The sequence below is a fragment of the Arvicola amphibius genome, chromosome 2 (assembly GCF_903992535.2).
Source record: "Arvicola amphibius chromosome 2, mArvAmp1.2, whole genome shotgun sequence".
Lineage (NCBI taxonomy): Eukaryota > Metazoa > Chordata > Mammalia > Rodentia > Cricetidae > Arvicola > Arvicola amphibius.
The window spans coordinates 32,510,224-32,528,532 of record NC_052048.2 but is presented as its reverse complement, the minus strand read 5'-3'; the positions used below and the strand labels follow the sequence as shown (position 1 = coordinate 32,528,532).

General features: G+C 46.7%; 2 protein-coding genes across 3 annotated transcripts in view; one reads left to right on the top strand and one right to left on the bottom strand.

Annotated features, from left to right (window-relative positions):
• The window catches only part of Mkrn2 (makorin ring finger protein 2), a 28,367-nt gene extending 15,810 nt beyond the window's left edge, over window positions 1–12,557 (top strand). Inside the window, exons 3-8 of the mRNA XM_038320704.2 lie at window positions 3,784–3,965; window positions 4,820–5,124; window positions 7,086–7,300; window positions 8,768–8,878; window positions 11,758–11,902; window positions 12,062–12,557. Of these exons, the coding sequence (XP_038176632.1) occupies window positions 3,784–3,965; window positions 4,820–5,124; window positions 7,086–7,300; window positions 8,768–8,878; window positions 11,758–11,902; window positions 12,062–12,199 (1,096 nt within the window). The 3' untranslated portion in view covers window positions 12,200–12,557. The remainder of the gene's footprint in view (window positions 1–3,783; window positions 3,966–4,819; window positions 5,125–7,085; window positions 7,301–8,767; window positions 8,879–11,757; window positions 11,903–12,061) is intronic.
• Window positions 12,558–13,255: 698 nt separating this feature from the next.
• Window positions 13,256–18,309, bottom strand: part of Raf1 (Raf-1 proto-oncogene, serine/threonine kinase) — a 53,554-nt gene continuing 48,500 nt past the window's right edge. For both annotated transcript variants that reach the window (XM_038320701.2, XM_038320702.2), the window contains 7 exons: window positions 17,834–17,918; window positions 17,184–17,360; window positions 16,484–16,530; window positions 14,896–15,014; window positions 14,496–14,627; window positions 14,276–14,410; window positions 13,256–14,105 (listed from right to left, as the gene is read on the bottom strand). In XM_038320701.2, the coding sequence (XP_038176629.1) occupies window positions 13,962–14,105; window positions 14,276–14,410; window positions 14,496–14,627; window positions 14,896–15,014; window positions 16,484–16,530; window positions 17,184–17,360; window positions 17,834–17,918 (839 nt within the window). In that variant the 3' untranslated portion in view covers window positions 13,256–13,961. The remainder of the gene's footprint in view (window positions 14,106–14,275; window positions 14,411–14,495; window positions 14,628–14,895; window positions 15,015–16,483; window positions 16,531–17,183; window positions 17,361–17,833; window positions 17,919–18,309) is intronic.

The following is an 18,309-nucleotide window of genomic DNA, read 5'->3' as shown; positions in this document are numbered from 1 at the left end:
CATCAAAGACTCCAGAAGGATATAATATTATCTAGGTGAACAAGAAGTAAGCTACTTCCAAGACTCTAGAAATCACAGAGACATCTTGCTGCCTGGACAGTCACCCAAAGTTCTTTTGTACTGTTGGGGCATCCATCTTCGGCGTACAAGCCCATAGTATCCAGCAGACTTTTCCATGAAGCAGGAAATTTCAAAGATAGTTCAGTCACTTTCTGCTGTGTCCTGCAAAATGTCTCGCAGACTCTTTTACGAATCAGGAACCCTGAAAGACCATCTCACCTTTAGGCAAGTTCAGCAGTCCTCTCTCTGCGGGTTTTTTGTGTCCAGTTTATGCAATAGTCCAGGCAAGTGCAGTTTCTTGCCCAAATGGTTATCAAACTCCATAAGGAGCCTCTTTGATGCCTATCTTCCTCTTGAAGTAGACTGGTGCTGCCAGGAGCAGACGTGTCTCATTGTCATGAAAAACCCTAAGTTATTAAAACATTAAATGCCATATCCTGCAGTCTTTGAAAGATATGAAGAATATCTATCTAACTGAAATATATCTCTATATATCTAGAAAATCTGACTACAAGCTTGACCATTAATTATGATTATCCATTAACCTATATTTCCTAATTATACATTTCATTTTTAAAAATGAACTACACAATCACAATAGCTTAACCAAGATCAGAAATACATATACATATAACAAAATTGACCTTAAAATCCATACCAATGAAGATTATTCATACCTATATCATATCTACCTTTAAATGTAAAAGAACATTTATAAGCAATATTTGGGAATATGGGCGCAGTTTTTTCTCTCCAAACTGCTTCCTGCTGAATGGGGGTGTTGTTATTTAGGTCTTTCATGGTATAACCTGTCTGCTAGGTTCATCTCAGTCGGCAGTTGAGCGAAATAATTTTTTGAGGGTGTTCACAGCAGCCTTTCAGGAGGGCGTGGTCTATCATACCATATTGGGATAGAAGCAATCCACAGGGTCTCATCCTCTGTGAAAACAAAAGAAGAAACTCTTTTCCAAAGCATCATGTTCTTAGATCCAAATCCTGAAGTCATACCATTAAGATGTCCATTCTGGTCTAGCCTGGCAGCCCATATAATGAAATGTCTCTCTGTACTTAGCTCCTTTACAGTCAAAAATTTCAAAGAAAACACAATAAAATACATAATCCAGACTCTCTGTGAATTTTCCATTTTTACGTGGCTTATTTTTACTCTATCACTTTACTTTATTCTGTCTCTTTAAAGACTTTACCCTTTTTTAAAAGGCATTAACTTTATCTTCTATATTCTTTTTTTTTCAAGCCTGCATACATCCATCCAACATTGTGACTCATTTAAAAGTCTTTTATGTCTGAATCTGTCCTATTGTGAATCTGTAATTCTTTTACTGTCGAGAAACATGTTTGATTTGTGCCTTTATATGGCTAAGCGCTTAAGACTCTAAGCTGTGACATTCCTAGGTCAAAAACAGGTAGTGTGCTTGCCACGCCCAGTCCAACATGGCGGAGCCGCTTGTGGCTGAATCAGTTGCAGCTCCGGGCTGCAGAGCCGCTGGGCTGTTCTGGATGTTGGCTCCACCTCTCTCCAATTTCAAAATGGAGGATGTACCATTTTCTGCTAGCTCTGGGGCCGCCAGGTAGGAGCCGCACTCAGCGCTTTAACTCTGAGATTGAGCGTGTGGCACAAAAACTCTTTTCATCCAAGTTATAGCCAAATCTGACCTGCAGAGCACTGTGTAGTCTGAAAACATCTCTCTGTATGGCGGCAGAAATCCGCCATGCTCTCCCACTCGCCTAAGCCCGATTCCGCCATCTGCCCAGGTGCAGGCAGGGAGCAGTGAGCCATCGGCATGGTCTCAGAACAATTTCCTTCTGATCCCAAGCGGGAACAGAAATATCCAGTCCCATAAAAGCCATTGAAGCCGGGCGGTGGTGGCGCACGCCTTTAATCCCAGCACTCGGGAGGCAGAGGCAGGCGGATCTCTGTGAGTTCGAGACCAGCCTGGTCTACAAGAGCTAGTTCCAGGACAGGCTCCAAAAGCCACAGAGAAACCCTGCCTCGAAAAACAAAAAAAAAAAAAAAAAAAAAGGCCATTGAAATGCTTTAATGCCAGAGCTCGCGCTGGCGGCACAGCGCAGGAAGCTGCGTTTTTAAAACTGCACAGATTTTTTCCTGTTATGGCGGCTGAGTCAGGGAAATTTCTCTGTGGCACGCCAGCAAACAGCAAAAAGCTGTGCTAAAGTCTGTCTCTCCTTTATTTAAAGCCCTCTCAGGTTTTTAAGTGGATTTAGTCCATCACGTTGGAGTGCCAATCTGTAGATGGAGTGGCGGGGCTGCGTCCCACCACCCTGCTAGCTTTACCCAAAATAATTACACGGAAACTGTATTCTTTTAAATACTGCCTGGCCCCTGGCCCGTTATCTTATTGGTTGATTCTCATATCTTGCTTTAACCCATATTTAGTAATTTATATAGCACCACGAGGTGGTCACTTACCAGGAGAGGTCTTAACCTGCGTCCATCTCAGAGAGGAGAAGCATGGCGAATGCATATGGCGACTGCCTGAAGCGTCTCCCCAACTCTGCTTCCTTTCTCCCACAGTTCTGTTCTGTCTACCCCGCCTACCTAATTTTCTGTCTCTTAAAGGGCCAAGGCAGTTTATTAATAATGAAAGTAACACATAGACACTCCTCCATCATTGTTTCCCGGCTGCTCAGCCCCAAAATAATCACACAGAAACTATATTATTTAAAATATTGCTTGGCCTACTATCTCTAGCTTCTTATTTGCTAACTCTTACATCTTTTTTATATTTTTTTTATTGAGCTCTACATTTTTCTCTGCTCTCCTTCCTGCCTCTCTCCTTTCCCCTTCAGTCCCCCCCCAAGGTCCCCATGTTCCCAATTTACTCAGAAGATCTTGTCTTTTTCTACCAAAACAAACAACAAAAAACAGCTCTTACATCTTAATTTAACCCATCTCCATTAATCTGTGCATTGCCACGAGGTCGTGGCCTACCAGCAAAGTTTCAGCACATCTGTATCCAGCAGCAGCTCCGTGGCTTATCCTCAAACTCTGCCTCCTCTCTCCCAGCATTGAGTTTTGTTTTCCCCGCCTAGCTCTTTCTGCCCTGCTCTTCTATGGGCTCAGAGCAGTCCTTTATTAACCAGTGGTATTCACAGCATGCAGAGGAGACTCCCACATCGCACCAGCCCATTTCCTCATCGTGGTTTTTGTGTCATAAGGTGGCATGCCATTTATTTTAAAGCCATTTCCAGTTCATGCTTGAGTGATTCTTGTGTGGAGGCTAATGGCGTTCATGCACACACAGCCCATGTTGCTCCGGGCGGGACAACACTGAGATGTTCTATGCTTTGAAGAACACACCCCAGTTAGTCCTTGCTGTGTGCAGAACTCTAGAGCTTGAGTCAGCAGCCCTGCTCTTCCCCAACCCACCCACCCACCCCAGTCAGTATATCCTGGAGTTCCTACCCAAAACGCCTCCTGGTAGCGTAGGTGTCAAAGGCTCTCTTTGGGTGACCTGGACAGTGGGTGGATTCCTGTCTGTCTTACTGGGACACTTAGCTGTGGGTATAGGTAGCAGGTTAAATGACTCCAAAAGAGTTTTCTAGTTAAGAGTACAGAGATAGACCCTTGTCCACCTCAGTGAGTCCAGTTGTTGATGGCTGGGAGTATAGGTAGTGTTTGTGTGTGGGGGGTACAGGTGTTTGGGCCTGCATTACCATGATACATTGTTGTGTCTGGTTCAGATACGACCATACGAAGCCCCCAGCTGCAGCAGGTGGAGCTGTGGGCCCTGCTCCCCACTCTGTGCCCTCCTCGAGCTTGCCCAGTTCTCACCCTTCTCCTGACATCGCCACATCTGTTACGAGAACACATCTGCATGAACCAGGGAAGCGGGAGAAGAAGATGCTGGTGCTCAGAGACCGCAGTGAGTAAATGCAGCCTGTGCTGCCTCTGGGAAAGCAGGGTATGTGGCTCAGTGCTGCTTCCAGGTTTCCTGATCAGGAAGCTCCTGGCACCCCAGGACCCAGAGTTGACCTGAAAACAGGCTGCAGAGGTTCAGGGGCGCATCTCCACAGCTGGGCTGAGCTCCACTTTGGGCCCAGCAGAGTGTCAGAGTGGTCTTTTCTCACTGTGAAATTGCCTCTTACAGGGGTCACCCACTGATGAAAAGCTGTTCATTTTGAAGCTGGCTGGGTCTTTTTGTTTTGCTTGTTTTGGTCTTTTGAGACGCGGTTTCTCTCTATGGCCCTGGCTGTCCTGGAACACTCTTTGTAGACCAGGCTGGACTTGAAAATAGAGATCTACCTGCCTCTCCCTCCTGAGGGTTGGGATTAAAGCTATGCCAGACTGAAGCTGGCATTTTATGCAAGGGGACATATCACTTTTCTCTTGTTTGATGTCATGTCCTGGTAGTGACTGCTTTGGGAGCATCTTCAGACACAGGGCAAGGAAGGGGTTTGGGCCGAGACCAGGTTTGTGAGAAATAAGTCGTCAAGTGGTAAAGGCTTTTGTGCTGCTGGGCTTCAGGAAAGTTTCCTAGCTCTTGGGTTTGTTCCCCTCAGGAGCTCATGTTTTGGGGTTTAAGCATTAAATGGTCTGTATGTTGACATCTTTGTGTTCTGTATAAAAAGACCCCATTCTCTTTTATTCTGGATGGCCAGCCCTTGACTGCCTGGGTTCTGTGGTCTGCTTTTCTCTAACTGTTCCTAATTTGGGCTAGTACCAACATGAAAGGTGAGCCCGTTCTCATGTGTGTGTATGTGTGCATTTTGTGTTGAGATCTCACTGGCCTGGCTGAAGACAAGACTCTCCCGAGCACAGTGAATAATCCAGGTGGTTGCAGTGACCCTCAGACCAGCCCAGAGACGAAGCCCCATTCCTACCTAGACGCCATCAGGAGTGGCCTGGACGACTTGGAGGCCAGCAGCTCCTGTAGCAGTGAGCAGCAGTTGTGCCCCTATGCTGCTGCTGGGGAGTGCCGGTTTGGAGATGCCTGTGTCTACCTGCATGGGGACATGTGTGAGATCTGCAGGCTTCAAGTCCTGCACCCCTTTGACCCAGAACAAAGGAAAGCTCATGAGAAGGTAACTTGAAAACCTAGGCATGAACTCATTTTAAGAAACCTGAATGTACCATGGGACAGAGTCAGGAGTCTCCCTGCTGTCTTTCTGCCATAATGCTGTGTGTGTATCTGACTTCTTTTTACTGTTTCTAAGTTCCTTTCTTGTTGCCATTTTATCAGTTTTTGATTATTTAAGGAGAAAGAAGAATAAGTAGTAGAAATACAAAGTTCAGAATGGCTCAGCAATTAAGAATACTTGCTGCTCTTGCAGAGGACCAGCGTTGGCTTCCCAGCGCCCACTGCTGACATCCTCTTCTCGCTTCCACAAGAACCTCATGTACAAACACACGTGTGCACGCACACACGAGTAATAGTGATGAGATAAATCATTAACCTTTAAGAAATGCAAAGTAGTGCTGGAGAGATGGCTCAGCAGTTAAGATCACTGGCTGTTCTTCCAGAGGATCCGGGTTCAATTCCCAGCACCCACGTGGCAGCTCATAACTGCCTGTAACTCCAGTTACAGGGGATCCGACACTCTCACACAGATATACATGCAGGCAAACATGGAAGCACATGAAATAAAAATTAAAAAGAAATAAAAATAGTTTTGTTTTGTTTTTCGAGACAGGGTTTCTCTGTAGCTTTGGAGCCTGTCCTGGAACTAGCTCTTGTAGACCAGGTTGGCCTCCAACTCACAGAGATCCTCCTGCCTCTGCCTCTCGAGTGCTGGGATTAAAGGCCTGTGCCACCACTGCCCGGCTGAAAAATAATTTTTTAAAAAGAAGCTTCAATGTGTTCATTTCACAGAACATTGAGTACATTCTTTGAGAAAACTAAGAGTAAAAGAAAGTATAGGAAGCGATCCCAACTCAGGAGTGCATGTGTCCATGCTTGCTCTCTGTGCCACGTGCACACCCAGTCTCTCACATCCTCCCTAGGTTTACACATCTCTGGGTGGGGGGGGGGGCAGGCAGCCAGTATTTTGGAAACTTTGAAAAACCTTTATCATGGACTTTTCTTTTAATTTTGTGTGTGTCTGTGTGCCTGAGTGTCTGTGTGTTTGTGTGTGTGTGTGTGTGTGTGTGTGTGTGTGTGTGTGTGTGTGTGTGTGCACAAGCATGTGAGTACCTATAGGGGTGAGAGAGGTGTAGAAATCTTGAACTGGAGTTAGAGGCAGTTGTTGAACCTGCCCAATGAGGGTAGGAACCCAAATGAAAGTTCTTTGGAAGAGCAATAAGAGCTCTTAACTGCTGTGCCATCTCTTTAGTCCCTTTTGTCATGGACTCTTGGAGCCAGGTATTGAAAAGTTGTGAATGTTCCTGGTATCTAGAGGCTGTCTCACATTAGGCTGTGCTCATTCCAGGGTTACAGTGTTAGAGTCCAGGTCACCTTTTCTAAGGCCATGGTAATTACCCAGTGGGATAAAATGGCCATGGCCTCTCTTGACAGAGGAGGCCTGTGTCCCAGGAGGGCTGCTAATGCACATGCCAGCAGACAGCATTCCTGGCAATCCAGCCTCCATGGGGCAGTGGGCTAGCAAGCTGCAGAACTCAGATTGGGTCTGTTCTTTATTCGTGTGCATAGGGCACTGTGGTGTGCACTTACTCAAAGCAGGGGTCTGGGTCTTCTCATCTGCCTTCATTCACTTGAATTCACTCAGCTAGGTCACAGTTACTTGACATTTACTGGATTGGTATGGCATAGAAGAGGCATGACATCCAGAAGAGCCAGGAGATCTATGACCCAGTGCTCATGAATGCTGCAGTTCCCACAGTGATCTAAGTGTTGTAGAACTCCATGGCTGTTAAGCTGGTAGTGATCATATCCTACTAGGGAACTTGGGACAAGGACAAGGTGGCTTGAGGTCCACTTTGTGGTCAGATCTTTGTGACCTGAATTCAAGGACTGTGGGTACTGTTTTTACATGGTCCTGTGACTATGTAACTGAGCAACTCCTCGGTTCCTCCCTGTCTTCCTCAGATGTGTATGTCGACATTTGAACACGAGATGGAAAAGGCTTTTGCCTTCCAGGCAAGCCAGGACAAAGTGTGCAGCATTTGTATGGAGGTGATCTTGGAGAAGGCGTCTGCTTCTGAGAGGAGGTTCGGCATTCTCTCCAGCTGCAGCCACACCTACTGCCTGTCCTGCATCCGCCAGTGGAGATGCGCAAAGCAGTTTGAAAACCCAATCATAAAGTGAGTGCAGCTGGGTTTCTCTGTGGGCATGGGGGCCGCTGCCCTCTAGAGCTCAGGCCCCAGCTGTGTGAGCTGCACAGGTCACCCTTCTTGAGCCCATCTGCCTGTCTTAAGTAATAGCCTCACCTATCTCTCCATGCTGGAATTTGCACAACTGCCAGTTGCTGCCAGTTGGGTTCTGTCTTGTAGACCTGGTGGACTTAGACAGTCGTGTTTGCTTTAGGCTAGTTGCTTTGTAACATTTTTGTGCTTTGGGGCTTTTTACCTTAATAACAGGGTTGATTCTCCCTTGGGATATGGCTCCCGTCCACTCTCTAATACCTGGTGCATGTTGTTGGGGAACTTGCGTGTGTGCAGCAGCTTCACTGAGAGTACAGTCTTGCAGTGCCCAGTACTTTCCAATTGCTGCTGACATGAAGCCTAGTTTTAGAAACTTCATTATCCCCAACCTGGACTGCCACCTGCCTATTCCTGTTGTCTTCTGTCAGGCAGCCTTTAGCCTAGGTTCTTTCTCTACAAATCCCTTACTCTGCCTATCATTGTACAAGGCTTTTGCCTTAGCGAATGTTCCCAGGGCCACCCCTGATGAGCATGCTCTGTGGGTGAGTTCTCTGAGAACAGCTTGTAACCTGCTCATTAGCTAGTGAGCACTCATGTAGATCCCAGGAGCTTCACGGTAGCTTGACCTCTAACTGAAGCCCATTTCCTACTCTTACCTGCTGATAAAAGATTCCAGTTTCTTTTTTCTTTTTTTTTTTTTTAAATTTATTTATTTATTAAGTATATAATATTCTGTCTGCATATATGCCTGCAGGCCAGAAGAGGGCACCAGATCTCATTACAGATGGTTGTGAGCCACCATGTGGTTGCTGGGAATTGAACTCAGGACCTTGGGAAGAGCAGGCAATGCTCTTAACCTCTGAGCCATCTCTCCAGCCCCAGATTCCAGTTTCTTTACATACTCTCCAACACTTACTTGCCTTTATTTCTAACCTAAGCTGTTTTAGAAGTAAAGTTTATCTTACTGTCATCTTGTCTTCGGTAGTCACTGAGGATAATGAGTATTGTTCTGTGTGCTTATTGGCTATCCTAGATGAATGCTCCAATCCCTGTTTCTTTTTTTTTCCCTTTTTTCTTGTTTTGTTTGTTTGTTTTTCGAGACAGGGTTTCTCTGTGGCTTTTGGAGCCTGTCCTGGAACTAGCTATTGTAGACCAGGCTGGCCTCAAACTCATAAAGATCACCTGCCTCTGCCTCCTGAGTGCTGGGGTTAAAGGTATGGGCCACCACCGCCCGGCCTCAAATCTCTGTTTCTTACTTAGTCAAATGTTTTCATCAGCACAAGCTGCTCTTAGATAATGGTACTTATGTCTCTGGCCATGCATTTGAGCAAGGGGTTTCAGAGTGGAATGTACAAAGGATTCATGGTTTATTTTCTCCCTTACAAGCCTGATTTGTTTGTTCCTCAGGTCTTGTCCAGAGTGCCGTGTGATATCAGAGTTTGTAATCCCAAGTGTGTACTGGGTAGAAGATCAGAATAAAAAGAATGAATTGATTGAAGCTTTCAAACAGGGAATGGGGTAAGTGCCTTGATTTCATTGGGGATTCACTGGTACCTCCGTGGCTGGGTGTGGTTTGAGCTTCTGTCACCTTCAGGTTACCCAAGAATGTGGACCCGGTGGATGGATCTTAGAGCTTCTTGCTCCTGTCAGGCACTTCGCTGGGCTGTGGGCTGCAGAGCTGAGCAAAGCCTTGAGGAAGCAGACGAGTTCTAAGATGAGCCCTGGTGCCTGGTGCTGAGGTTAATTTGGCACCTCTGATTGTCCAAGCATTGAACAAGTTCCTGTTGAGGATCTGCCATCTCACAGGCTTGTCCATTGCAGGGGACACATCCCTCACGCTGACAGTGCCAGCCCCACACAGCTCACACTCTAGGAAAGGAAAACACTGAGCAAAGACACCCTGCCTAATTGAAGTGCAGATGAGAAGTGACCCCGCGCACTTGTTCTGGCAGCACATTTTGTCGCCTGGTCTGACCTCAGACTTCAGCCTCAGCTGCCCTAGTGATAGGATTGCAGGCATGTACAACCATGCCTGGCTTCTTTGTAAAAGAAGGAATATTCTCACAGAATATTCCTATTGCCTTATAAAATGTGTGTTCTGTTTACATTATTACAAAGCCCATATGGCAACATCAGATTTGCCATTTAAAGCTCACTTTGTTTATTCTTTATACCAACCAGTTTCCCTCACTCTCCTCCCATCCTCTCCCCTTACCCGTCTACCCCATCCTCATCCGCTCCCTTTTTCTTTTGTTTTTATTGAGACCCACTCTCACTGGGTAGCCCTGGCTGGCCTAGAACTCAGATCCACCTGCCTTTGTCACCCTAGAACTAGAATCAAAGGCTTACACCATCATGACTAGCCAAAAATCAATTTTTTTCTTGCTTTTTACCTGTTACTTGTTTTGCAAGTTTTTATATTTATCTAATTACTATAGCTTAATTGTAGCACGATTAATAAAAACCCAGAGACAGATATTGGGATTCAACCTGAAGACCAGAAAAGCAAAGCAGCCAGTCACTGGCTGTCACCTCTACCTCAGTCAGAAATGGCGATCCTGCCTCCAGGAATCTCAGAATGAGACTGAGCTGAGAGCTGTCTCCTCCCATCTTATATTCCTCTCTAGTGCTGGGATTAAAGGTGTGCACCTCTACCGCCTGGTTTCTATGGCAAGCTAGTGTTGTGGCTACTGGGATCAAAGGTGTGTGTCACCACTGCCTGGTCTGTAAAGCTGACCAAGGTGGATGTTTTACTCACTGATCTTCAGGCAAGCTTTACTTATTAAAATACAAATGAAATATCACTGTACCTAATATTTACCCACTTTACCATTTTCCCGTGTCATATGATTGTCCATCCACAAGAAGGCAGATGCAGCAGGCCAGAGCTGGCTGGGTTTAGAAAGTTGCTTTGCTGTTTAGAAGGCCTTTCAGTACTGTTGACCTTGCCTGGCCATGGCTGTGTGTCCCTTTGGTGGATGTTCTTGAGCAGTCTCCAGAACATGAACTTCTGCCAAGTGTCACCAGGGAACAGAGAGATGAGTGAGATCATCTTTCATCAAAGTGTGACAGGCCAGTGTGGGGGCAGATTTCTTCATTAGAGCCTTATACCAGAACAGAGGAAGTAGGGGCCACCTTGGGTGCAAGAAGAAAGCCATGCGGAGTCCTGAATGCCCTGTCCTTGTGGGCTAGGCACCACAGCTCCACTGTGGTCCTTTGAAGAGGCTGGAGACTAATGGGAAAGGGATGTCAAGGAAGACATGACTGTCCCTGATAATGGGACAATGAAAACTAGAGGGCCGGTGGGTTTGAGATTTTTGTCAATAGCTTAGATGAATGTGAGAGCGGAGAACACCAAGTAAGGTAACTAAGGTGGAGCTTTTGACTTTTGTAGGCAGATAGATAGGGCTGGGGGAGAAAAGGGAAGAAAGCCATGTGAGAGCAGAGCCTAGGGATGGCAGGGTTTTGGTTTGTGGGTTGGTTTTGTTTTTGCGACAGGGTTCTGTGTTGCCCTGGCTGTCCTGGAACTAGTTCTGTAGACCAGGCTGGCATCAAACGCAGAGATCCAAACTCATAGAGATCCTCGTGCCTCTGCCTCCTGAGTGCTGGGATTAAAGGTGTGTGCCACCACCATCCAAAGGGTTTGTTTTGATATGGGTCCTGAGTGGCTGGAGCTTTTTATAGACTAGTGAAGGACCCTGAGAGACCTTAGTGTCCAAGCTATAAAAAAATAAAATCTCAGAACAGTGGAGGCGGCCAAAGGGACAAGAGTTAGGATAGGTTCTAAAAGTAGAAGGTACCTGTAGTTTTAGCATCTAAGACAGGCTTTACTAGGCTGCCTCTTACTGACAGGATTCATGACCAGGGGGAAAGAACTAAATTCACTTGCTTTGGAGACTTGAGTAGAGCACGCAAACCAGCTTCAGACCTCGGCACCTGGAGTAACTAAGCCTCACTTGGCCCAGATGCAGAGGCACTGGAACTTCTGGGATTGGGAGAAGGGCTGCCCTTGCTTCTGAGCACTGCAGCCTCCAAGCAGTGCATCCCAGCAGCTTTGTCCCATTTCACTTCTGCTAGCCTAGGTTTCCCCAGCGTCACAGGTGGGGCTGCAGTAAGACTGTAGCTGAACTCAGTTTTCCACCAGCCTTAGCAGCAGCTTCTCTGAAAACATGCATTCTGCCCCCAAGGAAACAGTGGTGCCTGCTGACCCTTCTTCCCCTGGTGGCCTAAGGACAGCTACATCAGCCTCGGTGATGTGGTCAGCGTGCAAGCATTGATGTCCTCCGTGTGAGCCGCCCGATGCAGAGAGGGCTCAGAGGCGCTCCTGTTGATTTTCGGCAGAGAGTGCTGAAATTCATTCGTCATTCATTCATTTATTTTGTGTGTGTGCTTTTCAGGAAAAAGGCATGTAAATACTTTGAACAAGGCAAGGGGACCTGTCCCTTTGGAAGCAAGTGCCTTTACCGCCATGCTTACCCTGATGGGCGGCTGGCAGAGCCAGAGAAACCTCGGAAGCAGCTGAGTTCTGAAGGCACTGTGAGGGTAAGCCGGTTAGGGAAGCTTTGGGATAATTCTAGTTACTGCCCAGACCCCTAATAGCTTTGGCAGCAGAGCAGTGGGGTCAACAGAAGCAAAACAAGTTGGCACAGAGTTTGCTGTCATCTCCACTGACCCAGGTGTGCTTTTTGGCTGTTTTTGCAGTTCTTCAACTCAGTGCGGCTTTGGGATTTTATCGAGAATCGAGAAACCCAGCAGGTCCCCAGCACAGAGGATGTCGATGTGACGGAGCTCGGAGACCTCTTCATGCACCTTTCTGGAGTAGAGCCATCAGAGACCTAGACTCGGTGCTGACACCTTCATTTTGGGCTCTGTGGTCACAGCTTTCCAAGGCAGGTTGCGGAAGCCTGTCACTGACAAAGTGGCGTACCTGGATGTGAGTGGTAGTGAATCCCCTTGGTCTCTTCATGCTCCACTTTCACAGCCCTGGTGAAGGGAAGGACATAAGATAACCAAGCCCGTGGAATCACTACATTTAGAGTTGAGCTCTTAGTTGTTGTACCTCCAGCCCCTTTTTCGGGGACCAGCTACGTGGTCCAGCTGTTTTAATTGATTGCTTTTAAATGAAACCCAACCGCCATCTTTTCTTTTGTGACTTTCTTCCATAAGCAACAGTAAACTTGGAGCTGCTCATAAAGGAGCAGATCAGTTTCTCTTAATCAAGGCGTCGCCAGCCCTGCTCCTCTGCAGTGACCATCTCATCTCTAATGTAGTGTGCTGTGAGCCTTGGGATTTACGCAGCTCTGGAGAGCTCATGGTCACCACGGTTGTGTTGATGCTGCACCATAGCGTAGACCGCTACTGCTCTGAGGATGGTCAGGCTTGATTGGTTCCCTCCAGAGCCCCAAGTCAGCGGGGTTGTGCAGTTGACAGTTAAAGGGTGGCTCCTGCAGTCCAAGGAGCCCTGTCAGTAAAGGTCTCCAGGGAAACTCCATCACCATCTTCCCCTTGTAGTGAGATCATAAAACACTGAGGTGTCACACTCAAACTACCCATTCTCTACTGTAAAGTAGGCTTGACACTGTTTTTGTGGTCCTGACCCAATAGTCACTTGTATCTGAGGGGACATGAGGCCAAACAACCTGTAAATGTAGTGCGTTTAACGCTGTAATTCAGAGCAAGTTTGTTCTAAGCCTGAATTTATTTTCGTAAAAAGCCCTGTAGATATCAATTATTTTATAAGTGTGGGTATGCTCCTTATACCTGTGTGCTTTTTGCTTGACTGTTCATGTAAATGCAGAGAAGGCTCACACAGCACAGACCCTCAAACAAGAAACAAGTAGGTGTCCATGCTGTGAAATCGGTATTACTTTTGAAGGAGTCAGTAGCCATTAAACCTAAATTTAATTTATTTTATTAAAATAACATAATTGAGGAACCATCAGATAACTGTATCTTGTCAGGCGCAATAAAAACAAAATTAAGACCCCAAATCATTAAGAAAACCTGTATTCCTGGCTTTCTTACAGACAAGGATGTGACTAGAGATAGGCTGGGCTGCAGCCCACCCCATAGGGGCAGCTCCTGGAAGACAGATTCAGCATGTGGGAGGCTACCCGAAGGTGGAGCACCGCTCTTGGAAAGCCGTCCACACAGAACACCTTAGACACGATTCACAAAGTGAAGTTCTGTAGTACCAAAGCAGGCTCCCCCAGGTGGCCAGGACTCCATGTGCAAAACTGGCACTGGCACTGCACCACTGTCTGTGCCCTGCAGCAGATGGGCTCAGCAAGCCAAGTTCCCGACTACACGTCCCTGCAGCAGCCAGAGTGCGAGCCACTTTTGACTTCTCTCCAAGGCCATTTTCTTGCCCTAAAATTACTCAGCTGACTTGTATACCTCTGGATCCGAGCAGGCTAGCATGGTGGACAGCTTCCTTTCCCAGGGCAGGAGGGGTAGAAAAGAAGGCAACATGAAGTTAAGGCCCTGTGAGTAGTCTAGGTCCTTAGCAGCAGCTTCTCTGAAAACATGCATTCTGCCCCCAAGGAAACAGTGGTGCCTGCTGACTCTTCTTCCCCTGGTGGCCTAAGGACAGCTACATCAGCTAGAAGACCGGCAGCCTCGGCGATGTGGTCAGCGTGCAAGCATTGATGTCCTCCGTGTGAGCCGCCCGATGCAGAGAGGGCTCAGAGGCGCTCCTGTTGATTTTCGGCAGAGAGTGCTGAAGCAGCTCAATGGAAGACAGGATCTGAAACAAGGCCCCAATGTGCTCTGGTTAGTTGGACTTGGCCCCAGCCATACCTTTCAGTCAAGTGTCCAAAGCACACAAGCTCTTAAGAGCTTGTGGAACACAGAAGGTCCTCTCCCCACCACATCTGCACCCTCAGAATACAATCATATTTGAACTCCTGAGCTAACCTGGGGAAACAGAGGTCTCTCTTCTTTTACTTTCTTCACACAGTCGGCCACCAACCTCTTCATTGCCTTGGGACAGTTCTTGTAGAGCCTGCTAAGATCTGGGGACGCGTATCCACGGCCCACCATGAAGATGATCTAAAGAAGGAAACAGTTGAGCAAACAAGTTTGAACACTGAAACTAACAGCCCCTTGCTGCTTTGCCAGGCCCTGTGCAGATCACCTGATCTCGGTTGTTGATGTGCGAGTAGGGAAGCTCCCCGGTCATCAGCTCATACAGCACAATGCCGTAGGAGTAGACGTCAGACTGGAAGCTGAACGGGTTGTTATCCTGCATTCGGATTACCTCTGGAGCCTATGAGGACAGAGTATGTTAGTCCCTGGGTGATGGGCTCCAGAGACATTCATGAGCCAACTAGTCAGGGGGAGTCCAGGCCTTAGCTCAGGGTAGCTCTTCCCCAAAGACTAAACCCCCGGGCTCGCTCTGGCCTCTGTTTCCTTAAGCTGATACCAGGGATCAACCAAATTCCCAAAACTCTGCATAAATGCTGTCAAGTATGCACCCAGCTCTGGGCCGGCACATGCATCGTACTCAGGAAGTTGTGTGGGGCCAGCTTCCTCACCATCCACAGTACAGAGCCAGTGGGCTGTTCAACCTGTTGAGAACCACTCCAGCGTGACTTCACTGTTGCCAAACCAAAATCTCCAATTTTCACCGTGAGGCCTTCATGGAGAAATATATCTCAATGCTTGTTAAGGAGACTGACAGTTTAGCATTCATTCTACCTCCTTCACCTCGCTACTAAATCAAATTCTGAAATTACTTATCTTCCAGAAGGCAGGACCCCAGACTGCTCACCTGCCTATATGCGGCACTCACCACCAGATATTTTCTTTAAAATACCTACTGGAACTAGTCTACTTGTGACTTCCATCAGCTCACTTCTGGGTAATGGTAATTTTGGTCTAACTTTGTGACCTGCTGGTTCATAGGAGTTCAAACCTTACATCTGTGCTAATATCTTAGAGCATTGCTTAGCTGCTAAAAAACAAAAATCTTACTTCAGGAAAGTGTAACAAAGTGGTCATGGCCACTAATCCAGCACAGACATGCAGCACAGCTGAGCTTGACACTACCACACCATGTACCATCTCACAGCATAAAAGGTGCACAGTTGGTATGAGGAAAAAGGAATATGGTTTCTGACAGTGGACTCTAGGCTGACTCCTGTACATTCAAGGACAACATGTAGCAATTTCAAATCTTGACCAGTGGAGAAAAGGAAACAATCTGAATTGACACCGATTCCAGGGGACCCATAAGAAACATGGCCCTTTTGCGGAGGTCAGGAGATTAATGGGGTTTCGGCTAAAGTAGTCACAGTAGTTCCAGTCCCAGAATGTATAATGAGGGCAGATCTACTATCCCGATTGCCAGAGTTCTCACAATGGTTCCCTGACTGCAGTGAGGGCTGTTATGGTTGGAAAGACTACATAGAAGCTTTCAGAGTTGGCCTTTGCCAGGGAAAATAGCCAAAAAAACAATGTCACATCCCTGGAATTTTATAGTGTTACTATACAAGGTGTGGTGTCTTTATTTCAGCTAACACTTCTTGGTACATGATGTGCAGCTATTGATCTAGCATTTTCTTGGTACCTGTCCAAGAACCACCAGAAACAATTTGCTTTCAGTTGGCAAGACCAACAATATACCTTTACAGTTTTACCACAAGGATGTTTTAGCTCTCCTGCCCTGTGTCATAACTTAGTTTGAAAGGATCTTGATATCTGTGTCTTCCACCAAATACCACATTGGTCTACTGTATGAATGGCCAAGCAGGAGGAGGCAGCAAACACTTTGGACTTGCTGGTAACACATCCTAGCAGTGCATCAGAGGGTGGGAAATAAATCCAAAATCTTGAAAATCTGGCTTGTTATTTTCTCGTCTGTATGTACAGCAGTATCTCAAGCAGACTTTGTATAATTCACTGAATTTAAGTTTTGTATCTCAACTCTAAAAGATCACTGTTTTCCAGATCACTGTTGGGGGGGAAAAAGACTTAAAGGAAGTCTTGTGGACACAGTCACTGGAGGCTGCAGTAGGCCCATGTATTTTCCTTTAAGAAGCTCTCCCCTGGCACTGTGAACCATATGTAAAAAAAAAGGGATCCTTTGGGTCCCTAAGCTGAGAACTTGATACCAAAGGATACTGTTGGATTTCATGTCTCTGTGGATGATGTTCTTTGCATGCAAATAGCTGTGAGGGAGAAAAATCAATCAGTTAATTATTAGGCACCCAGAAGCCTGTCTTCCCAACCCAAGCCCATCACCTGTAGAAAGGGTACAGACAGTGTAAATGCACTGACAGTTTCACTCAAAAGTGGCTATGACTGCCTCACCGCCCATCGGCTAACTGGGTAGCAGTTCGCCCTGCATACTGCAACTTGAAGATGCCATATTTTTACCACACATTTCATCCAAAGACAGCCCAGCAGTGAGAAGGCTGACTGTCAGGAGCTGTAGATGGTTATTATAAACTGGGTATTTTGCTGTGTGGTAAGAATTTAATAGGATGGCTGCACAATGAATGAGTGATACAGAAGACTCAGTTTCAATTCCCAGCACCCACATCAGGCAGCTCATGAATGACTCCAACTCCTGAGCACTGGCACTCGTGCACACATCTGCACACAGACCCACACAAATATACACAATTTTTTAATTGACAAAAGTCCTGGTGAGCACAGGGCGTTTCTGTTGCCTGGGCCAAAGGTTCCTACTGACAGTGGCTAGGCCTGGCTGATGAGGAATGGGAGCTTCAGAGTTCCCATGCACCATCCAGTGTCAAAGAGCCCACCCAGGTGCCACTCAGTCTAGCTCTCACAAGGACTCACCAAACTGTCTACTTACTCCATTCCCTGAGCTGTCTGTCGGGCAATGTCAATTAGCTGGAACATCTGGAATTTGGTCTCCTGGACATGCAGATGTTTATAGAGACTGCTGCCTTCACACCACTGGGTCACAATGGCCAGGTTGTCCTTTGTCATGTACCCCATGAACAGCAGGATATTAACATGCCGTGTTTTGCTGGGGGAAGGAGAATCGGAAAGCACAACTATGAGAGCACTGCCTGCAGTCAGCTGAAGCCCACCCTTCATTCACCTCCATGCTGGCCTTGCCTACAGAGGATGCTCTCTACACAGGACCCCTCATCTATGGAATCCATCCCTGTCCAGCTCATCCCTACAATCCTAAGAGTGATTCAGTAACTAGGGCTAGCTATGGCTTGGGCTCCAGAGCAAAGCAGACTAGCTATAAAAAGATGCCTGGAAAAAACAATTCCCCTACTACAAGCCAAACCCCACACAGCTGGACTGTTGAGTATTGATTACAGAGATGAGGTGTGTCCATGCATAGGGCTCTTCTGGCTTCCAGCACATAATGCTGGAAGGAAATAGAGCTCCCTCCTTCTTGAAGGAGCATCCTTCAGAACCCACAGCAGGTGCTGACCCACACAGCCTGGCCCTACCCAACCCTGCTGCTTCTAGGGGTGGGCTCACCGCAAGACAGCCACCTCGTTCCTGAAGGCCTGGAGCTGCTCTGGGGTTGGATCAACAACCTTTAGGATCTTTACTGCAACATCTCCTGAAAATTAATTTGTAGTTAGTTACGCTCAGTAAATAGACTATATTTTTCAAATACATTACGAATTATGTGTATCTTATTTTATTTTGAGACAGGTTCTCACTAGGACCCAGGACTAGACTAGGGTCAGCCCCTAGTGAGCTCCTTTCTACCTCACTGAGATAACACGACAATATAACCACAGCTGAATTTTTATCTAAGTGCTGGGGATTGAAAATTGGATCCTCATGCTTTGATGGCAAGCTCTTTTTACCAATTGAGTTACCTCCCAGCCGTTCAAAAAAAAAAAAAAAAAATCCCTAATTCTAAGGAATATAGGGAAGCTCTTTTCAAGGAACATGTGTGCCTGCAGGTAGAACAAATCTGCCAGCTAATCATGGCTATTCATCCC